The sequence below is a fragment of the Tachyglossus aculeatus genome, chromosome X1 (assembly GCF_015852505.1).
Source record: "Tachyglossus aculeatus isolate mTacAcu1 chromosome X1, mTacAcu1.pri, whole genome shotgun sequence".
NCBI lineage: Eukaryota > Metazoa > Chordata > Mammalia > Monotremata > Tachyglossidae > Tachyglossus > Tachyglossus aculeatus.
This window is the reverse complement of record NC_052101.1, coordinates 70,073,118-70,100,519: the sequence shown is the minus strand read 5'-3', so window position 1 is coordinate 70,100,519 and position 27,402 is coordinate 70,073,118. Positions and strand designations below refer to the sequence as shown.

Genomic DNA, 27,402 nt, shown 5'->3' with positions numbered 1-27,402 from the left:
CTCTGACTCCCAGGCCTGTGCTCTAGCCCCTTGGCCAAACTGCTTCTCAAGAAGAAGCACCTTAGAAGCACTTAGTCCTGGATTAGAAAGAGAATAAGCAGTTTGGCTGTGAGCCTCTAAAGAAGCTACCACAGTCAAATAAAAAGAAGCAAAGACTTCCTTTGTCTCTAGGCTATGGTTGTCTAAGGTAGACACAAGACTCAAATATTTATTCTTAGGACATATGAATAGTTGTTTATTGAGAAGCCACAGTCTTGCACACTTTTACAACTGTAGGCTTATATAAGGCCAAAGCAAGATGGATCCACTACTTTACACAGAAAGTAAAAGCTTCTGGAGGAGACTCCAGGGGCATGCAGTTACTGGTCAAAATGCAATATACATGACATATATAAAAACCATTGTGAAACAAAGTAATTTAAATTATGGTTACAATCTACTGAAATAAATATTCATATTATAAACACATTTTATAGTCTAATAATCATCAATTTACTATTTTGTACATATGCAGGTATTAAGTCCTAAAGCAAAATGCAACACTTAGGTGAATGTCAAAAAAACAACTGCTCTAAATTTATGTGTTTGCCTGCTTTGTCATGATGTAGTATCCTATTGTGGCAATAGAATGATTAATTCGTTGGTATGAGACCCTATGAAGTCAACTGTATGATCAAAAGTGTATGATTGACAACCCAGGGTGACCAAGCGTCAATTTTTCAGGGGCTGGAAAGAACAAGAACTCAGTTGTAGTACCCTCACTTTTCTTTTAAAACAAAGCTAATTGCTTTTTTCTGTTTGTTTTTTCTTTTAAGCAGTTGGCATCCACATAAGAGAAACAAGGAAATGAAAGTACTTTGATGCACTCATCTTCACAACAATTTACCATCAATGTATACAGTACATTAATGAAGCATCATTTAACTTTGCTTATAACAGGGATACATCTACCATGAATTCTCGATAAACAGTATTTAAACAATGGTGCTCCATATTGCTTGTGGACATACAGATATGAAATTAGGAAACCAGTGAATCAAAGGTAGGTGCTAATCTTGTTACTGCACAACTAAAATGGCAATCTTATTTGTAAACTTCTCATGGGCATTTGGAGTTGACAGAAAATTCTCTAATGTGGCTAACGGAATAACAGACTAGGGACATGCATTGGTTACAGGGCTACATCCAAGTGAAACCTCTAGGATCAATAATCTAGTCATCTTCTTCATCTTCTTCATCACTGTCTTTCATTGTGATGCCTTGGAGGCCTCCACCTTCACTCACGGAAGCCGTTGCTTCCTCTACAGTAAGTCGGTTTCGGATTGTTTCGTAGGTTTTACTGTTTAAGGTAGAGTCCAGTACTCCTTGCAATCGGAAATCCCTATAGGTTTTCTAAGGAAGGAAGAGATGCAATGGAGAGATCAAATCTCAATGATTTGAGAAAAGAGAACAAAGCAAGTGTCAATGAAAGAGAGCCAACTGATAGCATTTTATGTATTGCCAAATTAAATGTCCATACTGCTTGGAAAAATTTAGGATGAGAAATTGTGACAGTACACTTACTATTTGACAGGGTAAGGAATGCAAGCTTGAGTTACCTAGTTTCTTGAAGTGTCAAAATGATTACCTTGTAAATTATATATTTTCTCCTTCCAAACACATACTATGGTCATTTATGATTTTTAAAAAATCTTATATATGTACAGTAATTTAGGAAATGGACAGAATTAAGGGAATGGACAATCTTATTATTGGACCCGTTGCTACAACAATCCCTGTTCTCTTCTGTGATTTCTTTTACAAGTCTAGCCTTTAAGGATTCTGATCAGCTATAAAGTATATTTCACAATCTCAAGCACTCAACAGGCCTATATATATGGTTAGTATATGAAACTGATCAGGCTCAGCAAAATTCTGGTAAAAATGAAATATTAATTCGCCCTAAATATGTTGCATGCCAATTGATTTGTTTACATTTTCTTGAATTCAGCCCTTGAAAATTAACGATATTTTTTAAATTTGATGTGTCACATAAAAGCTGCTCATAAAATGGGTTCTAGAACTAATTTTGGTTCATTTTCTGTTTTTCAAGCACCATGAACTAGAATTACCATGACATCAGGTGCTTTCCTTCTGAAATGAGGGGGCTTCAGAGGAAAGCATGGAAATGAACATGAGATCTTGGAAAAAGTGATGTTATCTTGGAGGGAGGAAGGGAGGAAGGACATTTAAAAATTTTAAAAATGCAAGTATATTACTATGAACTGAAATTAAATGACTGAATTTTGTAATATAAAGTAAAGAAGAGGTTTCCTCTGGGACCTCAAGGCACTTCCTTAGCTATCCTATGGGTTACATCCTTGGAAAATCCTAGAGAGCTATTTACGCAAATGACATTGGAAGTCTCACCTGTGATTAATAATAATAATAATAATAATGATAATAATGATAATGGTATTTGTTAAGTGCTTACTATGTGCCAAGCACTGTTCTAAGCATTGGGATAGATACAAGGTAATCAGGTTGTCCCACTTGGGGCTCACAATCTTAATCCCCATTTTACAGATGAGGTAACTGAGGCACAGAGAAGTTAAATGACTTGCCCAAAGTCACAGAGTTGACAAGTGGCAGACTCTGGATTAGAACGCATAACCTCTGACTCCCAAGCCCGTGCTCTTTCCACTAAGCCACGCTGCTTCTCATTACTATTGAGCCAAAGTTCAGAATTACTTAGAATTCTTTCTTTTACTACAAGTTGATTACACGATTCACTCAATCATATTTACTGAACACTTACTGTGTGCAGAGCAGAAAGTACAATTCAGCAATAAAGAGACAATCCCTGCCCACACCAGGTTTACAGTTTAGAAGATGATTATGATTACAAAACATGTAAGTTTAGATACATGTAGTGTTCTATGGTTCAATTTCCATATCTATTAGTCTCTCTCCAACTTGATTAGCTTGTTATCTACCCCAGCGCTTAGTGCCTGACATATAGTTAGCGCTTAAAAAATACCATTATTATTATTATTAGACATATGCAGAAGGTAAGAAAGGGGGCTATTGGCCTATTAATTTCAAATTGTTTAATAGAACATATCTTAGTATTTTACTATTTAAGCAACTATATCAAAAGCAGAAAAGCTGTGTGGCATAGCAGAAAGAGCCTGGCCTTAGGAGTCAGAGGAGTTGGGTTCTAATCCCAGCTCTGCTACTTGCCTGCTGTGTGATTTTGAGCAAATCAGTTCACTTCTCTGGGCCTCAATTTCTTCATCAATACCCATTTGCCTTCAACTATCATCTCTACACTGATGACACCCAAATCTACATCTCTGCCCCTGCTGTCTCTCCCTCCCTCCAGGCTCGTGTCTCCTCCTGCCTTCAGGACATCCCCATCTGGATGTCTGCCCACCATCTAAAACTCAGTATGTCCAAGACTGAACTCCTTATCTTCCCTCCCAAACACGGCCCTCTCCCTGACTTTCCTGTCACTGTAGACAGCACTACCATCCTTCCCATCTCACAAGCCCAAAACCTTGGTGTCATCCTCGACTCCGCTCTCTCCTTCACCCCACACATCCAATCCATCACCAAAACCTGATGGTCTCACCTCCACAACACCGCCAAGATCTGCCCTTTCCTCTCCATCCAAACTGCTACCTTGCTGGTTCAATCTCTCATCCTATCCTGACTGGATTACTGCATCAGCCTCCTCTCTGATCTCCCATCCTCCTGTCTCTCCCCACTTTAATCTATACTTCACACTGCTGCCCGGATCATCTTTGTGCAGAAACACTCTGGGCATGTTACTCCCCTTCTCAAAAATCTCCAATGGCTGCCTGTCAACCTACGAATCAAGCAAAAACTCCTCACTCTTGGCTTCAAGGCTCTCCATCACCTCGCCGCCTCCTACCTCACCTCCCTTCTCTCCTTCTACAGCCCAGCCCACACCCTCCGCTTCTCTGCTGCTAACCTCCTCACTGTACCTTGTTCTTGCTTGTCCCGCCATCGACCCCAGGCCCACGTCCTTCCCCTGGCCTGGAATGCCCTCCCTCCACACATCCACCAAGCTAGTTCTCTTCCTCCCTTCAAAGCCCTACTGAGAGCTCACCTCCTCCAGGAGGCCTTCCCAGACTGAGACCCCTTTTTCCTCTCCTCCTCCCCAGCCCCCCTGCCCTACCTCCTTCACCTCCCCAAAGCACTTGTATATATATTTGTACAGATTTATTACTCTATTTTACTTGTACATATTTACTATTCTATTTATTTTGTTAATGATGTGCATATTGCTTTAATTCTATTTGTTCTGATGATTTTGACACCTGTCTACATGTTTTGTTTTGTTGTCTGTCTCCCCCTTCTAGACTGTGAGCCCGTTGTTGGGTAGGGACCGTCTCTATATGTTGCCGACTTGTACTTCACAAGCACTTAGTACAGTGCTCTGCACTCAGTAAGCGCTCAATAAATATGATTGAATGAATGAATTCACCCTCCCACTTAGACTGTGTGCCCCATGTGGGACAGGGACTGTGTCCACTCTGATTATCTTGTATCTACCCCATGCTTAGAACAATGTTTGGCACACATGCATTTAACAAATGCCACAGTGGAAGCAGCATGGCCTAGTGAATAAAGCACAGTCCTAGGAGTCAGAGGGAACTGGGTTCTAATACCGGCTCTGCCACTTGTCTGCTTTTTGACCTTTGGCAAGTCACTTAACTTCTCCTTGCCTCAGTTCCCTCATCTGTAAAATAGGGATTAAGACTGTGAGCCCCATGTGGGACAGGGACTTTGTCCAACCTTATTAGTTTGTATCTACCCCCATACTTAGAACAGTGTTGGCACAGAGTAAGCACTTAACAAATACCATAATCATCGCAAGTCTTAAAAGAGCATGGATGATGGTTATTTGCCAGACCCATCTGGGCATTTGTCAGGGGTTTCTGACCAATCAATGTCTGTTTTGCTGTTGCTACTAAAGAATGGCAATGGGGCTATGGGGAGAGTCAGCATTAGGTCATTTTGAGGAAGGGTAGGTAGGGGGATCGGGGATACTCTTATCTGTGGGGACCGGGAGGAGACTGCAGAAAAGGGTACCTCATGGTTGAATCTCTTTCTCTTAATAGCTCCTATGTCATCTGGGACAGCTCTCAAGAGCCAACTTTTCCATCAATCCACTATGGCTAGCATGGCTTTGGCTAAAGGTCCCCCCTCCCTTCTCTCCCTTGACATCTAACAGAGCTTTCAGACAAGTCATTGACAAAATGCAAAATGCTGATTGCCAAGCAGCTCTGAACACTTTGAAGTAGTGAATAGGTGCTAAACTCTGACTGAAATAAAATATAAAGTGGAAATACACTTTGTGCTGTGTTCTCCTTCTTGTGTGCATGAGCATCCTCATGCATGAGCCCTGTGTCGCCATCATAGAAGGTCTCATGCTGGGTCAGCTAGTAGTAGCTTGCACTCTCTCAGCTCAAGCTGACAAAACAATGGGAAAGCCATGGTAATGCTTAGTGGTGCCAATCTCTAAATATGGTATGGGCTGTATAAGTGGAGGAGGGGTGGGATACTGAACTGAGTATTTCACATCACCAAAACTGAAGTGAGATATTAATTAAATCCTTCTAATTTTGCTTTTCTAATGGAACTTTTAACATTCTAGAGTCTTTAGTACCCTTGAATATTGCATTTGTAAATGGTAATATAGTGTGGGGAAAAATTTATATCTTTTATTTCTGCAAAAATGGAAAGGTAACACATGAAGTGAAAGAGACGTAAATAAAGAATATGGCCAATGATATCTACTTTATCGCTGAAGGTACACATCTGAAAATGAAGCTATTCGGTGATCATGAATAGTTCTTTTAATTGGTGAAATAAACCTATTCTGACTTAGAATCCCAGAACGTCTGACCTAGAATCTCAGAATGATCAGATAGTACTAATTCTCCTTAAAATTTCAAACAAGGGAATATGCATTAGTTTTAAGCCACTGCCAAAGTAAAATAATTAAAAATTAAATTGTAGGTATAGAAAAAGAGCCTGAAAATAAAAAAAAAACAAACCTTGATTTAGTAAACTAAGAAGAAACAGAAATTAAGTATGAGGCGATTTAAAACAAAATTTAAATAAGTAGCATTCTTAGAGTGATTTATTCATGACTAGAATTTTCTTTGCATAATAATTGGAGCATTTAAACCACTGTACTGAAAAGCATTAAATAGAAACTAAAATGATCAAAACGTATTTACCCCCTCCTGTGATCTTATTATTTCATGTAAACCACTGTGATTTCACGCTGAAATAATTATCATTAGTCCAAGACACACACATGCCCAAGAAAAAAAGCTACTTTCAGGGTATGTTATCTCACCTTTGTGATCTCTTAGAGTTGATTGTATACACCCATTGTAAAAGAAACTACTTCAATTAACTATGAGAACAATATTGATTTGCATTCTGATAATGATCACAGAACATATTTAAAAATAGCTGGGAGTAAATATTCAACTAAATCAACTGCTGAAAAATTTTATTTAATTAAACCATAAATTAAATTTGTTAATTGGTGTGATTAACATGGTACAAAAAAACAGTTTTTTGAAATCCTTGTAATAAATGTACAGTGTTTCACTGAAAATGATCCTTGAAGAATCACTGCATCATAAATACTTGGAGTATTTCTCCAATATTTGTAAACACCCCAAATTTCCTTTGTATAATTTTTTTCTCTGCTGAATATCAAAAATTCATTGTTAAATTGATGAGATTTTACGTGTCTTGTATCATAGTTCTTTAGAGCACCAGTTCTCCTAATGAACCACATGCTCTTGAAAAGATATGCAGTTCTGAAGAAATGTCTGAAATAATTTTTTTCTTTTACCTTTACCATCCTAATAAGAGTTTTCAGTTGATAAATGTGAAGTTGCAAATCCATTCGGTCTGTCAACCAGGTGCATATCACGTTCATGGAGCTGTTGTACCATTGCTGAAAAAAGAGACAAAAGTTCTCCAGCAGACAAATCATCAAGATATTAAGGATCATGATTATACATCTTGCAAACCAACACCCAGAGGTGGGGTAGGGTGGAGGGAAGTGATTCTTGCTTTTTGGGTATCAGTTCCAAGTTCCTTTTTGTAAGAGGTCTCTTGATTCAAATGCCTCAAGGGGATTTCAATTACAGAAGTCTTGGTTAACGAACATTTTTTTTTTTAAAGTCCAATCCTTTATTAGACCAGAAAAGAAGATGGAACAGCATTTAAATACATCTACTCCATTTGTGTTCATTTCAATTGTAGGTTCTTTTCACTGTGGTCAAGAACATCCATGCATTTTTGAAAGACCTGTACTTAGGCTTTTCTGTAACATTAAAAACAATCACGTGACCACACAGTTCCTTGTGGCCATTTCTTCTTCCAGCTTCCCAAAGAGAGACAAATACTGTCTGATGAAACCCTGAGACTTGCAACTTACCCTTTGGAAAAGTCCAAGTCCATTCTGTAGCTTTGGGAATTAAACTGTGTGCTCTAAGAACTCTGGATGAGGCTATATTAACATGCTGGGGTTTCTGTGTGCTAATACAATTGGTGAAGTTTATCTGTGGGATGAGAACCAGTGTATTTCAGAGCCTGCGTGACCTTGTATTGGCTGCACAATCTGTTTTAATCTTAGCACAAAAATTATTAAAGCTGTAAAAGCATATACAAATGAGCTCATTTCAAGCTGTTGAAATCATACTTCCCCCTTAAGGGGGTTAAATTTTGCTTCTTGTCTGTGAAAAATGCTTGAAGCTTTGTCATTGCAGACTGCCACCCCTGCAGAGCAGGAAGTCTCTGGTGTGCTACAATTTTGCAGTACTGCTCATATATTCATAAATCTCACTCTGAGACATATGAACAGTGTTATAAAGTGTCAGTATGAAAAAAAATCTAATCTTTTAAACTTCACCAGGTTTTATTACATTCTGCTTTAGTCACCAAATAATACAAATAAAATGAGAAGGTGAATGGATAGAGATATGAATGGAACAAACATAAGATGAAAAAAAAGAGTAAATATAAGAATTATGCTATGTGCTCATGTACTCACTGATCCATTCACACACAACATAAACTAGGGGAGATTTACAAAGCATAAATACAAATATGTTTCTTGTGATAACTCCACCCTTTCCCACCTAAAAATCATCCAAAATCTGTTGATGCGTAACACTCACAGTTTTCTTAAGTCTTGTTTTAGATTTAGATTTTTTTAAAAAAGGAAACAAACCTTGAGTTTACTCTCATAAGGTGTGAAACATGGCAATTTTGCTCTTAAATGAGACTCACTCTCTGCTATCCTCTTTTTAGCCCCATTTTTGAGATTTGTTCCTGTCACAGACAATTGTAGCCTTAATTGGAGATCTTGACAAAAAGGAGCTTTCACTATCAAAACTGCATCACAGCCCTACAGCCAAATTCTGCTCTTTTAAAGATCAGAGAGTTTAACTTGTGAATTTCCAACATCTTGCCTGCATGGAGTAGGGGCAGAGCTTTGACCCTTTCAGTTCTTGGTTTTGAGTGATCGCAGCATTCTACTGACCAGGGACTGTCCCAGGCTCAGAGGGACTTCCTTTTCAGATATAGAATGAACAGAAACATTTTGAGGTAACATTTTTAGAGTTCAGTGCTACTGGACACATTGAGGCATGGGCAGTGGAGGAACTGGCCAGTTTCTGCCTCTATTGTGTTTGTATTTAAAAAGGCATGTTTGGGGGGCATAACAGGCTCATGTGACCCATTGTGGTCAGCTCTGGTCAATTTTACCCTTGCGTGCCCTCTCTGAGTCTCAAGTTTGTGCAGCCTTACTCTTAGGATTTCCTTGTTGGCTTTGCTTGACATTTCTTAGGCCATCACAGGGAATGTGAATGACCTAAAATGACACAAAAACTGCTCAGCTGTAATGGCAGGGTCTCAGAGTCTCATTTGAGGGAGAAATAATTTCTAAACCATGGTGTGCTGGAACAGTGCTTCCAATCCTTAGCTCCTCAGTAGTGACGGAAACAATTGTACCCACAAATGCCCACAGTCTGCCCTGCAACTAATCTGACCAATGGCATTCCCATGTTACCTCCTCTTTCCAGGGGTGCAGCATCTTGTGGCATGCGGTGTGCCTTTCAGGGAAGTGAAAGAGGCATGTGCAGGCTGGCTCTTAGGCAGTGGCATTTTGCTTTGGCTGTGACAAGAGACAAGCCGGCAGTGGCAAGCACCACAGCCAAAAAGCCGTTGTGTGACATGCCTTTTCTCTTCACTGAGAGACATGCCACAAAAAAAGCTGCAATCCCCCCACACATTTTGTGTAAGCAGTTCCCACAGCATTGCCTTCCTTTTGCACATGGAGTTGGGAGAGGAAAAATATAGAATCCTATTCACATTGTTATTTTCCCTGGAAGTGGGTGGGAGAGATGGTCTATGCATCTCTGGATCAGTGCACAACATTCATTGATTTCTAAATCAAGGAGAGCGATACATCCACAAAATATTCTTGAATGCCTGATTTTGGACCTAGATCTCTCTCTAACTGAAGGAGATGTAAAAAATTCACGTAGCCCTATTGGCCAGTCGTCTGAAGAGGCACAAGAGAGGAAGTTATTCCTTCCCAAGTTAATCATACCTTATGCTCAGTAAATGACACTAGTGGATTTTTCAGATGAGCATAATTATAATTCCACTTGAAGGAATTTTCGAATGAGAGGTAGAAAATGTTCTTGCCTTTTAGCTAACCACATAGGTTTCATTCATTTTAGGTTTTTAATTATACTCATTTACTATAATCCGTGCCTGTTTCATGTTTTCACCTTTTGGCTTCTGATCCTTTATTGCTCATTTATTTGAGCTTTCATTTTTTTTTCATACTGATTTGCTATTTGCATTACTTTTGTGAGCTCCTGAAACAGTTTTTCAAATGGATTGGTGAAAATGAAAAAAATACATTGTCATTTTCTTTTGTTTTTTATTCTTTGAGATGTTCACTTTTAAGACTTAGCAAAATATCTGGGGATAAAACCTTTGGTATCTGGGTTACTGTCATCTCCTATGTACAATTTATTCTACATTTATGAGGCAAAGTCAGAGTCAGGCAAACATAAAATCTCAAATCTCACTGGGAATAAACTTAAACAGAGTAGAAAAAGTAATGAACTAACTTTAAAAATAACTATTTTTAGGGTTCTTTTTTGGGGGGGTTGTGTTTTTTTTAAAAGAAATCACCTTTCCTTCTAAAGTTGCTTCCCAAATTAGTTTTAAGCATTCTGTAGCTTAATGGCATTGATTAGTAATTTCCCTAGAGTTCATTTAACTTCAGAAATAAAAATTAAAACAGGAAATGAACATCACTGTGTTCTATATACAGAGTACCTGAATGTTTTGTAGCGAAGTAAAGGTCATTTGCCATTTTAGCCCTGAAAATTCCCTGAAAATTGGAGTCCCTTCAGAGCTGTTATTTGACTGGTAAACTATTCTTTGCAGCCTAAGAGTTAATTCTTCCAGCTGGTTAAACTAGATACAATGGTTTAATTCAAGCAATGTTCATTTCTGATACAAACCTACTCTTTCCTGACCTTAAAGATCAAACTTATCTTCTATTCAGGACACCAGGGTATAGCAGAAGAATTTACCAGTAAAAGTAGGCAAGACTACATTATAGAGTAGAAGACAGGGCTGAGTTGAAATCCAAATGGGTTGCATACTTCAAATATGACACAGCACTACTACATTTATAAAGTTGATTGATACTGGAAACTCACCATTAACCAGCAACCACATATTGTATGTAACACAAACTTTTCTGGAGTAAGAATAATATCCTTTGAATGTCAAAGGAAAAGTGTATAAGTATAAATGGTCTCTTTTAAACCTAATTCAGTGAAAATCAATTAATTATATTACAAAATGCAACCAAAGAAATAAAATGAAAGGGGAAAAATACTCTTGTATTTAGTGTTTGTCTGTCTCTAAAAAAATTACATGATAATAGGTTCCTGACACCTGTAGGGGCCTCAACTCTGTGGGATGAGGCTGGAGCTTAATCCTTAAACACTATGGTCTGAAAGTGCAGAGGCTCATTAAATAAAATGAAAGAGAACTGAAAAATGGACAAGTTAGATTTAGGGACAAATAATATTATTAAAGAACAAAGTTGCTTTGAGTTACACTTGTTTGAGTAAACCAACAACAGGGTTTATGAAGGTTTTTATTTTACTCTGTGGGATGCTGGACCTGGCCTAGTATCTCCTTGCAAATTAAGTGCTCAGTACAGTCCCAAGGATTAAGGGACCTTCAGAGTAAGTCTTGCACGACATTGGCCTTGGAATAGTGGAACATTCAAGGGAAATGTGGGGAAAAGGAAGCAGAACCGAGAGGACTTGATTTCCTCTTGGGAAAGCATATTTTCTTCACCTCTAGGCACTCAAAGTCAAATTCTCCTGACAGGGGCCTTGATCATGCAATAATAGAGTGAAATATTGCTGGTACTGACAAAAAGGAATAGCAAAACTGTGATCTTGTGTATAGGTACTTCATTCTGCCTCAGTACAGCAAAATACTATAGTCATTAAAAAAGTCCTCCAATAATGAACTCTTTCTATAATGCTAGACTTTTTAATACTTTTTTTCTTAAAGGGTAATTAGTTTATGAATATATAAAAATGGGAAACTAACATCATTGGCTAGAGGCACAGAAAAAGTGCACAGCTAGGGGTTTCTGTACAAGTTTCCTCAAATAGCTTTGTTAATGTACTTCAATCCTCACCTTCACCACGAATGCTACTGCACTACAGGCTTCTCAAGTAGAAACTGCAAGGGATCTGGTAGCTTTTATGATGTAGACAATACACGCCAGAAAGTAGGGCACGTGCTAAACTACCCTCTAATAACAAATTTCAATGGAATCTCCTATGCCTGAAAGGAAAAGCACTAAACCACTAGAGCAATTTGTAACAATACTTGGCATTTATTTGCAAAATGTTACCCAAAGCTCTCAAAGTGAGTTACAAATACTACCTCGGGGTGAATATTATTTGTACCATTTTTCAAAAGGCAAAATCTAGGCACAGAGATGTTCACCCATTTGCTTGAGATCTCAAAACGTTCACAGAAAATCTGGTAGAGGCTCCTATAAAGACAGTTTCAAAAACAAATGCTGTTATAAATTAATATATGTTGAAGGCAGGCATAGGGAACACTCTCAGTTTTCAAAGCTACTAAGGATCTTGGCTAAAGGCTTCTAGCCTAAAGCTCTAGTTATACCAAAAATGAGCGGCATTAACAAAGATGAAGTTTAATTCTGACAAACACTGGGCTTCTCTTTCGAGGGCAGACATTTTCATGCCCACAATTATTTGTGTGTGTAAAAATCAATTCCATTAAAGACCTTGCAGAGCAGACTGCTGTGTTGTGGTCTTTACTAAAAGATTGCCACTACTAAACTCTGTATTCAATTCATCCATTGTAAAAGGATAAAAAGCTGAGACAGTCTCACTGAAATTGTGGCTCCAGAGACTATAGCTATTCCAAACCTGATGCTTAGATCTTTAAGCCACTCTTTCAGCTTCCAACCCCTCTTATAAAGAAGTGAAAGCCTTGTAGAAATAGAGATGGTGCTAATGAAAGAAAAGAATGTATTTTAAGTGGCTGTTTATTTTTGAATTTTGTGTCTTACATGGAAAGCCGAAGTAGTTTCTATGAAGGTCACAGTTTTTCAGTCGGATTGATTGTGACCTTCTAGGAAAGCTACCAAGTGATAAAGACTTTTTTACACTCCTTTGTTTAAATCACAATTCACCACTCAAAGTTGAGACCACTAAAATGCAAAGAAAAGTTCAACAATAAAATTGCTTTAATTATCTTATTTCAAACATAATATAGGCTCCCAGTGCTCTCTGCTAGTTTCCTTAACTTAGAAAGGGGTAGACCTGGGAGACTTATAACCTGGATGCCGGTCGGTCATGATTAGTTACACTGAAAAGGTCTATTGAGAAGAGGGTCCTGAAGGTTTCTTTCTGAATGGAAAGTATTATTTCAAGGCTTCAGTTTGCCTAAGCAAGGCAATGGCCTCAAGGTTGTATTACAAATTTTCCATCTCTATTCTCTATGATAAACCTGTCAGAGATCCAAATTCAGCTTCTCAAAATGTATAACCTTAAGTACATTATGCCAAAGATAAATATGTTAGTTTTGATTCAACTGAAAAAAGAAAAGCACGCTACCTCATAGAATCTCTAGCTTTATACTGGACATAATATAAAATCCAAGCAACCTTATCTGACATTTATGAATGGTCTAATTTCATTCGGCCATACTCTGGAAGCAGTTTTGCTTATTTCATAAAAAACTAAGACCGCAACTTTAATTCAAAGCTATTCAAATGAAGAGTTAGAAGTCATCCATTTTGGAAAGCAGGTGCTAATATGAACTTTGTCTGGGTAGTGCTAGAACAACTTAAGGAAAAAAAAGCTTTTTCTGCATTCCCATAAACTATACTGAGCACTGTGAAAACTGCAAATTAACAAAACAAAAAAAACCCCAAACAAATGAACAAACAAACCTTTCCTGCAAAAAACTCTTCCTGTCCTTATTGAGAAGGAAGCGTTCAATAAGAAAGCTCAGCAACATGGCAGTACATACAATAATGTACATAATATACATATGTAAAACTCCCCCTTTTAGGTTGAAAGTTAACAGTCTGTGTTCAGCAAAGCACACATTTTGTAGTTTTTGCACAATCATTATCTATTTGGATAATTTAAGCATGCCACCAGCCAACATTTTCAAATGTTCTAAAAACGTTCAAGTATTCACAAAGTAGAAATCCAAGAATACAATGAAATGCAGCAATTAAAAATAGAAAATACTCATAAGAAACAGGACACACACACACAAAAAGAGATGCATCTTGCATTGAATGATGCATCACCTAAAATGTCTTAAAAATTATCTTGCTTCCCCAGACACAAATCTTATCAGGGAATACCTGATAAGATACAAACCTTGTCCCTTCTGCCAGTTCAGCTCTTCTAGTAAATGACAGTGTGATCTTTCCAAAGGACAGCAGTCTTTTTGCACAGTGCTGCTCTTACTGATACAGTCTTATTATGGCTGTTAATGTATGTTAAGGGAACCCCTATTGTAGGAAACAATTAAATGGAATTAGGCTAATAATGCTAGGCAGGCAAAGATTTTGCCCTTTTTATAGAAATAACTCCTGTGTGGAACAGTTGTGCTCATAAAAATCATGCATTTCCGAAATGCATTAAAATGATCTGTGCACCAAAGCTAAGCAATTAACACTGCCCTACTGAGTACCATTATTCCCCAGGCTAAGGTGGCTTAATCTCAGTATTAGTCCTGCAAATGTCTCCCTTCAATGAATATACTTTATAGGGAATGGGCGTTAAAGTAAATGGTCTGCAAGTCAAAATTTCTTGTAAGTGAGGGCTTAATTTTCTCCTTTCTTGCTCAGGGGCTAGGCATAAAGGCCACAGTCTGACTCTCACAGAGCTAGAGATGATGGTTTGCCAAGGGTGTTTTTGTCCCCTCCCTTTAGGAGTGGACAAAAATCTTCAGAAGGAACCTCCTACTTGCAGGTGAAGATTCTCCCACCTTTGTAGATGACCCTGTCTCCTCAGATGAACCCGTCCTTTCTCCCTGAGCTTCTCTCCCTAAGGCAGCCACGATTGGGCCACTCTCCCTGGGGGTAGAAGAGGCAGGCAGATTGTAAAGCTCCAGGCATGCCCAAGAAGTGACCGGCTAGAGCGGGTGGGAACCTGACCCAGCCCACCCCCTCCGAACCTAGGCTCTGTTGTCTTGACAACACACAGGCGGGCCTAAAGAATACGCTTAATTTTTTTTAAAACATGCAAACGTACAACATCCAACATAAAGTTGCCTAAATAGCAATCTTGTCTCTGAATATATAAATTGCAAAAATTGATATGAATAAATCTGCAAGTAGCACACTGATTGTGGCACATTTTATCAAAAACTGTGCTGGGTTCCTCTGCTCTTGGGGAGGTGGTGTCATTACACATACACAAGAACATCTGCAAACTCCCATTTTCTTTAGTTAGAATTGAATGGAGGCATGACCTCCTGTTCCTTGCCATGAACCTTGAGTTCACACTCATATTTTACATGTTACAGGAAGCCACAGCTCACCCCAGGGGTGCTGCAAACAGAATCTCATAAGCCAGATGCAGCCCTGCTTCTTAATGCACCTGAAGGAGTTGTATTCTCCATTCAAAAGCTTACATACTAGTAGCTTAAGGTCACTTCAGATTTTGTAAAGAAGAGGACAAAACCAGGAATGCTTATGGGGCTGGGTTGTCAGCAGGGAAGCAGAGGGATTACAAGAAACCTGTGACTCTGCCTCTTTCTGCCTTTGCTGGTAGTTTTTTTGTGTGTGAACAAGTGCCATACAACAGATTGAGCCTGGTATAAAGGCCTGAGACTGTGCAAGAGCACCCTGCTGGGCTTCAGCTGTGCTTGCAATTAGCAATAGGCATGAAATGATTATTGTTGTGGTGGCTGATGGCAATCTGAAGTGACAAGTTTTATGGGGGAAGTTAGAGTAGAGATGTTCAGCAAGTTTTTGCAAAATCATTAATCAGAGGCTACAACATAGTATTAGTCAAAGCTATTTTATGTCATTCAAAGGATCTTACGGAATTGCTGAAAGAATATTTTTCAGTTCTCAGTACTTTAGAATGAGTTTTTCTAGGTCAAAGCTTCTTTACTGGCCTATTTAGTGTCAAAAATACCCATTTGCTTCAAATTAGCAGAAAGCTTGTAGTTAAGGACTAGAGATTAAGCATACAAAATTACTCAGCAGGTGACTGTTGGGTGGATTTGAGGGTTGAGAAGTCTTTAAAACTGACTACAAGACATTATATACTTCTGACAAAAGAACATAGTAATCCTACCTGCTTGCTTTAACCACTGTTGTTTGTCTATTATTATGTGCTTTAATGCTCATGAGAGCACAACTATTGGTGATACTACTCAATTACCATAGTAACTCATACCAGTGACCTCTTATTTCAGTGCTTGCTTCCCAACTAGATCCAATCCAAGCAGTTCAAATCTATTTAAAACTGTGACATATATTGCACTGGAAAATTCCATATTGCCTTTTAGTGTTGAGAACATGAATTTGTTTTGAAATGCCGAGAAGGAGCCTGCAAATTAACCTTTGAATTCAAGGTGTGTCGGAGTCTATGGATTCAAGGCAACGAGGCTACCAAAAAATGATTCAAAGCAGTGGACACCACCAGATAAAAAGCAAAGAACATGCGTTCCCTGAGGACCAGGAACCCTCTGACTCCTTTTAAAGACAGATTTCTCCCTTGCACTACAACTTTCTCCTCTAAAGTTAGGTGAGAAAAATCCCGATCTGATCTTAGGGAACCATTTTCTACATAATCAATGCACATAAATTTCATTCATGTCAGTGGGAAATGTGTGTTAGCAGCAGGAACAGAATTAACATCCTAAGTGATTAATATAAAGTTTGAAACTGAAATGAAATGAATGATACGTCACTTTTTCCATATTCATTTCTTTGATGAGGGAATATATATGTATGTATGCACAAAATCGTTCTATGAATAGAGATTCTAAAAATACAGAAATTGAAGATGGCTGCTGTAAGCCCTTCTTTGGCAACAGACAGGGAGAATTCTTGATGTGATAGCCCAGTGCATAAAAATTGGGCTTGATCCTTCAGAGCACTTCTGAGATCCAAAGGAACTTCTTCCTTTCTTTTTTTTCTTTATTCTCTTCAGCACCATGTCTCATGTCTATCACCCCTTAGATTGGTTCTATACTAATCCTAACTGTCTGGCTACATGGGGCCCTCCCAAATCCAGTTGGGGCAAGTCTGCATGGGCCAAACATATTTTTGGGAGGGAATATTTAAGTAGAAAATATTGTTTCTATTCTAAATCAGTATGAGACAAATGTAAAATTGGGAACCTAACCATATTGGTAGCAATCAAACCAGGCAGATATCAGGGAGCCAGGTACTGCTTCCAACCCTTTCTGCCTGATTGACACAGGATTTGGGGCTTTTACACTCCTCCAATTCTGACCCTTTGCCTGTTGTTACTCTGGGTGGCCTCAGGGCAGCCTGCAGGATCCAAAGAAATTAATGGCTTCATGAGGGAAAGGGGTCATGGCTTCCAGTATCCCCAGGGCAGCAACTGTCAATCATGTGAAGTCCCACACCAATCATGAGGCATGCACGAGGATGCGATCCAGCGGATCTGCCTCTTTGTTCAGCATCTTCCTGATGTAGGTGCTGAATTATGATGAAAAGTACCTTTCATTAGATTGAATATGAATTTAAAGATATGCTGTTATCTTTTTATTTTTTTGCAAACTGCTTTCAGGGTCACCCTGTGCACCCACCAGCCATCTCTAGCACTTGTGTATTTATTTTATACCTACACTCAACACTTAAATACATATGCTTAATCAATTGTACATTCAGTGATTTTTTTGTTATTACTTTATTTTGACATAGTTTTATGTCTGTCTTCCCCATTAGATCCTTCTAGCCAGGGAATGTTTTAGTACTAGCTGTTGTACGTTCCCAAATGCACTGAATCCAGTGAGTACTTAAAAAGTACTCAAAAAGTAGTAGTCCTTACTATTACTACTACTACTGTGCAGATACTAGCCTCAATGATATGGATATTTCAAATAAAATGATCATTAGAGGCCTGGGAAATCTGGACAAGTAGGACTAATTATACTTTTGGGGCCTGTAGGATCCCGGGGCCCTACACTAATAAGGAAACTTGCATATGGCATGCTTTGGATTCCATCAATGTTGCTTCTCAGTCAACTGGAAGAACCTACACCTACAAAGTATCCAGGTAATACTCTTAGGCCTGAATGAATGGTCTGATGATTTCAGAGCAACAAACCAACCCAATGGAATTGCCTAGATAATTCAGCCCTAAGAGCCTGTATTGTGGGCCTGAATAACCTGGAAAATTTACACATTTAGACATAGCCTAAACTCTGAGTGGGTGCTGGCTCCATCACCTTCCAAGGCCCTACCTGAGTGCAAAGAACCAAATTTTAGTACCAAATTCACATGTACAGTTGATTGCACTTTACTTAGCTGCTGGGATGTTTAGCTGAGATGGTGTATCAAGTTATTTAATAAACAGATATTAATGAATTAATATATGTGTGGATAATAGGACACAGAATAACTATGTATTCAATTCAGTGTGATTATGCCTAACAGTCTCTGGCTAGTTCCTAGCTCACACTCAAGGTTGAATTTTTGAAGAAACATGCAATGTTGGCATTCACTGGGTGATCACTGTTAAAAATAACAATTTTTTGGTGATTATTTTTTTCCTAAGGGTGAGTAGGGGATTTAGTCTTAGGGTTCCCTAGAATTTCAGAGAATAAAGACTTTTATGTATTTAAACTCTGTTGGTTCAATTGAGTTTACTGCTTAACAAAAAGGGCTGTTAATAACTGTAGTAAGAAGTTTAAAGTCACATTAATTGTGCCCTGTTACATTACATTTAAACCAAAGTTCCTTTTAGGATGTCTGTCCATCTTCAATGCCACACCAAACTTAGTGTATGACTTATGCCAGCAATATATTTTTTTAAAAGGTATTTGTTAAATGCTCACTATGTGCCTCTCAATTTACTAAGAACTGGGGTAGGTTGCAAGCTAATCATGTCGGACACAGTCCATGTCCCATTGTGGGGCTCACAGTCTTAAACCCCATTTTACAGATGAGGTAACTGAGGCAGAGAAGTTAAGTGAGTTGCCCAAAGTCACATAGCAGACAAGTGGATGAGCGGTATTAGAACTCAGGTCCTTCTGAACCTCAGGTCCATGTTCTATCCACTAGACAATAATGCTTCTCTATTAATATTGTCATATGAATATGCAGGTACAATACTCTTAATAGAGTTAGGGCAGAGAATCTTAGGTAGAAATTTAGTTCAAAATGGGTTTTAAAATAGATTTAAAATTATTTAGATTATACAGAATATGTCCACAATGCAAAACCTTCTTTGGGTGTGAAACATTATTATGTTGAAACATTGAGATCTAATACAAGTTAGTATATCATTTAATTATCTTATTCATTTATTTATTCACTTTTTACTTACTTTTGTTGTTACAGTTGTATTTCTGTTTTCCCTTTACATGCTCCTATTGTATGTGTACCATCTGTGTCTCCCTGATTAGATTGCAAACTCCTCAAGGGCAAGGGACGCGTCTTCTATATTTATCAAACTCTCCCAACTGCTTAGTACAATGCTCTGCAAACATGTGCTCAATGTTATATTAACTGTGATGAGGGTGTTGATGATTTGACTTTAATGTCTCTCATAAACATTAATGAAATTTGTAAGGATGAGGACAAGATCCAGCACAACCAGAAAAACTCCTATTGATTTTAGTGAATGCTTTGCTGGTGCAGGATTTTATGACAAAGATGAAACTTAGTCAGTGCATTTAAATAGTATGCTCCACAAGTTCACAGTTTCCATGAAATGCAAATGGAAAATGTTATGGCAAAAAGCTAAGAATTGTTGGCTCTGCTTCCCTATAGAGGGCCCCTAGAAAGACAGAAAGGATCCTAGTCTTGCTACCTCCCTTGCTCCCCCCAACTCCTTCCCTTCCCTCCCCAACCCCAAACAAAAGCCACTCTCCTTGAGAGACTTGAGGACCCTTCAGGTGTCTGTGGGAGCACCAGCTCAACCCCGTTGCAGGCTTTCATAAACACATTGCCAGGATGGACTCCACCTTTGGAGTGCCTGTAGGCTCCTTCTTTTTAATGGTATTTGTTAAGCACTTACTTTATGTTATGCACTTTACTAAGTGCTGGAATAGATACAAGCTATTCAGGTTGGACACAGTTCATGTCCCACATGAGACTCACAGTTTTAATCCCCTTTTTGCAGATGAAGTAACTGAGGCATAGAGAATTTAAGTGACTTGCCCAAGGTCACACAGCAGATGAGTGGTGGAGTCAGGATTGGAACCCATGCCCTTCTGACCTTCAGGTCCATGCTCCATCCAGTAGACCACACTGCTTCTCTTTTCTAGGAAGCTGTCTTGAGCCCCGAGCCAAACTGAGGTACTTCCTGCTGTCCTGAAACATTGGAACCTTGGGCCATGTGGACAAAAGCACAGCATACCTCGGAAACTTCAAAGTACAATCTTGAGAGGCTGCATAGTATACCAAATATACCCTTAAATTGTGCTCCAACCCAATCAATTGTAGGCATTTGCAAGTTCAAGTATTTTTTTAAGAAGGAGCATTATTCCATATGGAATAGCTTCCTAAATCCTTGTTTTGGTTACCCCATCAGAAGCTCTAACATATATAAGGAGGAAGCAGAGCTAGTGGATAGAGTATGAAACTGGGAGTCAGGATACCCCAGTTCTAGTTCCAGTTCTGGCAGTGGCTTGCTGTTTGACCTTGGGCAAGTCACTCACTTCTCTCACCCTTGCCTGCCTCTTCTGAGTCCCATGTGGGACAGGGAAGATGTCTAAACTATCTTGTAATTACCCTAGGGTTTAGCAAACAGTGAGAGCTTAATAAATATCACTGTCATTATTATTTAGTGAGGTGAATAGGAAAACTTTCCTGATATCCTCCTCCAGGAATAACATTTTAAAATTCAGTGATGTGATCTGGACAATGTCTAAATACCCAATGACAAGGAAGAATGGAGTAGGTGAGTATAGCTGGGATGTAGGTTTCCTAGGCCAACTAAAGTTGTTAGTGGTGAGCTAGGTGAATTTGTGGGTTCTAAGAGAAAACAGATTGTGCTTTTTGTATTAGGTGATCAAAGACTTTTTCCTGAGGGGGCAGAAGGACAGGTAGTATGACACTGAGAAGCAGCATGGCTCAGTGGAAAGAGCACAGGCTTGGGAGTCAGAGGTCATGGGTTCGAATCCCAGCTCTGCCACTTGTCAGCTGTGTGACCTTGGGCAAGTCACTTCACTTCTCTGTGCCTCAGTTACCTCATCTATAAAATGAGGATTAAGACTGTGAGCCCCACGTGGGACAACCTGATCACCTTGTATCCCCCCCAGCACCTAGAACAGTACTTCGCATATAGTAAGCACTTAGCAAAGACCATCATTATTATTAGACTGGAAAATGGCAGCATAAGGTGGCCTGCAGAAAAATGGTTCTTACTCTTCACAGTGGATGAATTTCAATATTGCTTGTTGAGTAAATTTGAGTAGGCTACCTAGTATTAGTACAGTATTTGAGATGCACATTGTGAGCTTGCATAAAGCAAACAAGATATTGCTTATTTAGTAGAAGAGCAGAGTCAAAGAAGAGACTGGATTGTGAAGGCTGTGAAAAATCCATGACTTGCTAAGATTAATAGGTGCTTTCTCCATTTATGGCTGGGATCTACTTTCTCAAGGATGCCCTTTTCTCTTGCTCTATTTTTAGTCATTTGAAGTCATACTCTCCTGTTACTTTTTCTCACTTCAAATCTTTGAAAAGTCACTTGACAGATTATTATCCAAAACACACTTTTGGGGAATGAGTCAACTTGCTTTTATAGATTCCCAAACTCTGCTTTTACTTTTTCATAACCTCGACATGCCTACCTATTTGGCTGTTTGGTATATATAAATAATTCTGGACCAGCAGACCACAATAAAGGAAGTCAATGAGAAGTTACCATATTGGAGATGTTAAGATTATTGGTAATACACACAAGAGTCCAGAGTTAAACAGTAAATTAGCAATAAGTTAATATGGTTAGCATTGATCAGCTAGTCTTACAATTAATGCTTCCAATAAAAAAGTTCACCCTTTTTAGTATACAGAACAAGAAATTAAACACTTGTGGGTTCATTCTACAGAGTGAATGAAATTGAATAAGCTACCTAGTACTTGAGATGCACAGTGTGCGCTTGAATAGAGCAAACCTCCTAAGTTGAATGGACTGCCTTTTGGGACCAATTTGTCTCTTTTCACTCTTTATTCTTCCTTTTTTGCTGACAGATGTACAAAGGCGGAACTGCGCTGTGCAGCTTATCTACATGCACCCACAGCAGCTGTCACTTTTGTCGAGCAAGTTAATCAAGCAAATGCCACCATATCCCACTTTCTATAAGGAACAACATGTTATAGACAGTAGTCTTGCTAGAAAGAGACTTTATTTTAACTTTGATTAGCTTGGTTTCTCTCTCCCTGTTCCTGACTTCCTCCCCAGGTTCCCTTTTTCACCCCCAAATGAAAATAAAATCTAACCAAATCAACGCTTTGTTTGTTACCGACTGGTAATATTTATTCTATTAAAAACAAATATAATACTAGTAATGTTTCCCTATCTGATTTTCAGTAATTAAATGGGCTTAGAGAGCACAAGCTAACTGCATTTTATTGTGTTTTTCTGCTTGTAATATTCTACTAAGATGTATACTGCAGGAAAGAAAAAAACAAGGTAGAAAATATTATTAACCAACTAATAACTGATTTATTTTTCTCCTTTCCTTTGCAACACAGGTTTAATTACTCATCATGCTATTTATATATTTCCTTTGATAATGCCTCCTACTTTGGCTGAGTCTTAAAAAAGCTTCATTAAACATATAATAGCATTTATTTGTGCTTTTTGTTGTTTTCTAGATCTTCAAGTTTAAGCCTAAATTTGTTTCTAATGTGCACAAATACAAATACTCTGCTACTGCATGAATACACAGTGTCTACCTCTCTTCTCCTGTGGGCTAATAGAGAAACTACTTTAAAAAAGATATCTATGCCCTGCCACTTTTGTGTTTGTAAAATAATGATTTTATGCCCAGGTCTCATACTGTTTTTCTGCATTAAGAAACAAACAAAGAGGAAAAGTTGTGGCAACTGAACTTTCACCAACAGTTGTACCTGGCTAGTTCCTAGAGAGCTCCAACTTACTTTGAAAACTGAATACTGCAACCAGACATATTTTGATTAAACAGACTCTTTAGAAACAATATTCAAGGAAAACTTTCCACTGGACAGGGATTTGCAATTTCCAAGGGCTGACACTTAGCTAAGGATCTTGTAAGCTCCTTTAAGACACAAGTGCAAAAAGCCTTTTAAAGCATTTTTTTTTTTTATGGTCACATTGTTATTTGTAAGACCCAGCTGGGATAAATCAATGAAGGGGAAAAATGGTATACAATTGCCAACTTTTACATTACAGAGAGTTTAACCAGAGCACAGATTAATAACTGTCATGATTTAGTTGCAAATACAATTGTATTCCTCCCATATTGTGTAATGATGTGTCTCTATAATTTTGGATTGCTTTTTCCCCTGTATTGTATTTCAGAGCTGTGAAATATTATAATGGCATTTAAATCTTAACTAAGTAGGTTATAAAGTCAATAGGGCCGATATTAAAATAATCTGCATTGTTGATAGTAATACCATAGTGTCACGCATTACATAAGGGACTAAGATTGTTACCCTTAACTATTCATCAATTGTATACGATGTAAGTAGCATTGAATTACATCACTTTTCAAAAATAAACCACAAAAACTTTGTACAAATGGGATAAAAGATCCTAGACAAAAAACAGAGAGATATTCAGACTGAAAACCGAGACCCACCCTCTGTTGAGCCTAGGTACAGCAGACTTTTGCAGCACATATGGCATGAAAGCTCACCTACTGTTTGGTGGTCTCATTCAGCTAGGGTGAACTGAGATGGAGTTTCACCCTTAATTAGGCTTAAGTTGGACTTTATGGGATCCCCAATCCTCATGTGGAAGATTTACTTTTTGCCTGCAATTGCCACTGGCACTCATGAAAGTTATGCAGGGCAACTCCCTGTCAGTTCTGCAAGAGAATCTATTCTGTGGGTGTAAATTTTCATTGTGATGCCTATGGGATTAGTTAGACATGCAACTCCCATCATTGTAGTGGAAAATGGATGACTAATCTGCCACGTTCTACAGTGAAACATGTTCTACTAAGGGCTATTGTATCAGAGGTTTTTTATGTATTCCCCAGCTGCATAGTGCAGAGGTCTCCTAAGTAATGCTATGTAGACTACCTATTGCTGTAACAAGGCACAAAGGGATAAAAATCAGGAATCTTTTTAAGTTTCAACACAAGTACCTTTGGGGTCATTTGGAACTCTAGTTTACTAGTAGGTTAACCTGTTAGCCATAAAGTTTGTTTTATAAGTAATAATTAACAGTGTGGCCACCACCTCTGACAATTTGGTAGGAATGAAGTATCCTTCAATTCCCCCAGTTTCTAATCATACAATTTCAAGTTCAGAAAATCTGGAAATGAAATGACTGTGGGTGGTGACCCCCCTATCCTAAATTGAATTGGGTCACACCCTTACAGGACTTGGGTAGGGGATATGGAAGGAAAAGTTCTGCTACTGCTGGCGAAGGAAGTATAATTACAGTTCAGTAAATGAGTCCTCAATCCTCAAGCAGAAATGAAACACTGCCCCACAGAACTGGGAGAAAGGCATTGTTAAACCTGCCATTGGAAGTTTTCTCTGTTGAATTCAATGAATTTAAAAGACTAAAGTAACTTAGAGTTATAGAACAGCAACTAATATGTGAAATACCCAGACATGGAGAAGCCCTGTTAGAGAAAAGCTAGACTTTTTGTTTTTAGGAAGGGGTGATCCTTAAATGATTTTGCACAGAGTACCCGCTTTTTGAGTCTGGAAAGCAGATGTTTTTTACCCATGGCAACAGGAAAAATAAAGGTCACCAAGATCATATCTCACAGCTCTTCTCAATTGTTTTATGGAACTTGAACAGAAACTGAAAATCAAGTAGGCTATATTGTTTAGGTAAATACACTTAGGAAAAATGGTTCATTCCTTTAATTACATGGATATGGATATATTACAAGGGGAACCTTAAGCTTTTAAATTCTTTTTTTCTATAGAAAATTGCCTAATAGCACCTGCTTTTATTCTAGTTATTTTCTCTACTACAAGACTGGTTGATCAAGTTTCATAGGATGGGAAACAAAATTTCCAGAATAAAAGGCAGAAACAGGTACTTCTCAACCTGGAAGTTAAAGAGAATCTAATAAGGAGCCACCTCACGGAGTTAATTTTGTTTACTCATACAGTACCTCTCCTTCACCTCCGTAGTTTCTCTCCCAATTTTTGTCCCTTTGTTTTTTCCAGAACAAAGAGATTAATGCTTTTAAATTCAATGGCTGACAAGGTAAATCCTGGAGGTAGCAATTCTTAACATCCTGGTAAGGATAAAGCCCTTTTGTCAGGGTAGTGTAACTATAATTCAGTGGCTATATGAGAGTATAATGCTAATTACAATTCTGTATAGTACACTATGTCAAATGACCATCACTGTATGTGGAATTTTTCCTTATTTCACATGGAATTTAATCACAAGACTTCATCAGCTGGATCTTAGTAGCCTCTAATTGAGACCTCTTTAGAGGCTTTTGCATTCTAAAAGAGGAAGGACTGTGGCTTTATCAGCTTCTTTGTGAAAAGGAAGTTCAATAAATGAAATATTTACACTTTATATAGAGGAAAAATAGCTTTATCACTTCAGAACCTGGAAAATGAATGATGTACCCATTGAATTTACCCCTAAAATACAAATGCTGGAGTGAAATTGTGAAGGAGAGAACAAGAAATATATAGGGACCTGATCTAATGTGTACGACCAAGTTACCTGCTTGAACCATGAGCAATGATACAAAACTGTTCTGAGGAGAAAAAGGTGAAAGAGGAAATTGGTCAATCTCTTACTGCAAGTAAATGAAATATCTTAAAAAAGTATACTGCAAAGACTGCTGTCAGGGACACTGTTAAAAATCCAATACTAGGACTTCATTGTTGAATTTTAAAACCAAAAAAAGTATGCCTGTTAGAATTAATTTTTAGCAAATGTTTTATTTGCATTTACTTGATTTAGTAGCAAGAAACATTTCCTTGCACAAAATGGCATCAGTATTCTTCTTTGTTAAAGGGCATAATGTTTTAAATTAGTTAATGAAGCTGATTGTTTTTGTAAGAAGAACAACTCTTTTACAGAGCGACAAGCTAAAGCCAACTTCGTTATAAACTGGGAGATGTAGAAGGGTTCTGACAATAGTCAATAGCTAGGCTGGCAGGGAGGAAGCACCACTTCGTTAATTAATGGGAAGTGTTTTAAAATTTAGTACATTTCGTCTTCTGCGATGCAATGTGACAATATTTGTTCCACAAAATGTGCCTTGGCTATTTTTTTTTACGTCGAAAAGAGTCTGTCGCTTTCTGCCTACACTTCAGTCTGCCATAAAACCTTCCCCCCACACCACACACAAAAAACCCCTTCAAGCCTAAAAAGTACTGTGCAGATCATGTTAGCAAGACTATGATGACCTTAAAGTAACAGAGCAATCAGACTGACTTCTTAGAATGATTAATGGAACAATCTCCTCTGGAAAAGAAAACAAATTAACTGTCTCTACCAAATGTCTCCTGGAACAAGAAAAGCTGTTCTGACAAAGACACTTAGGAAACTCTTCTTAGCATATAAGCTCCAGTAACAAATTTAAGCCTGATTTGTCTAATGCTGATCTTCAAATATCTGTAACCTAATTGAATGAATAATCATTACAAAGGAATAAACTATGTTAACATATGAGCAATAATATCCAGGTACATATATCTATACTGTCAGTGTGTAAGGACCTGAAAGCAAAAAAGAAATGTGCCACTTATTTTCATTAGTAATTAACAATGTCCTGATTAATTAAATCTATTAACTCCCTTTCATCTTTCCTATATACAGGATTTGCAACCTTTTCAATCTACACAACAATTATGTAATATAAGGGAAAATTTCCATTGACAGAAATGAAAATCTCTGTTGCCTATTCAAACAGCAGAGATCAACAATGGGGAAGAGTAGGATTCAGTATGTGAACATGATAAAGAATTTTGTTTAAAAAAGTTAAAAGGAAGGGAAGGAAAAAGTAGCTTTCTGCTATCTTCCAGCAAAACCGTAACTTTTCCCCAAACAATTTTTTTCTCCAGTGTTCTCATTCCTTCACAAAATAACACTACTGCTCAGTTTCAGTGCCTGACCAGTTATTTGGCAATCAGCCAGTCTTAGATTTGGGGTCCATTGGTCTGAAACCTATTTTGGAAAAAGTTCCTATTCCTATCACCTTTTTTTCCCCAATCATAACTTTGGAATCTTCCTCTTGTTACCTTTACAGTCCCCATCCCGAAGGACTGGGAACTATACACATGTCTTTCCCTCTTTATTTCCACAGAGGAAAGAAGAAAACCTGTTAGCTTTGTCAGGTTGTCTAGCAATAGGATCAGCACAAGTAGAGTCTCTGGCCTGGAATGCCCTC

The 27,402-nt window shown here is 38.2% G+C and overlaps 1 protein-coding gene across 12 annotated transcripts in view; it reads right to left on the bottom strand.

Annotated features, from left to right (window-relative positions):
* Nucleotides 1–215: 215 nt before the first annotated feature.
* CADPS (calcium dependent secretion activator) overlaps nucleotides 216–27,402 on the bottom strand; it is a 527,597-nt gene continuing 500,410 nt past the window's right edge. For all 12 annotated transcript variants that reach the window (XM_038772200.1, XM_038772196.1, XM_038772204.1 and 9 more), the window contains 2 exons: nucleotides 6,887–6,991; nucleotides 216–1,392 (listed from right to left, as the gene is read on the bottom strand). In XM_038772200.1, the coding sequence (XP_038628128.1) occupies nucleotides 1,213–1,392; nucleotides 6,887–6,991 (285 nt within the window). In that variant the 3' untranslated portion in view covers nucleotides 216–1,212. The remainder of the gene's footprint in view (nucleotides 1,393–6,886; nucleotides 6,992–27,402) is intronic.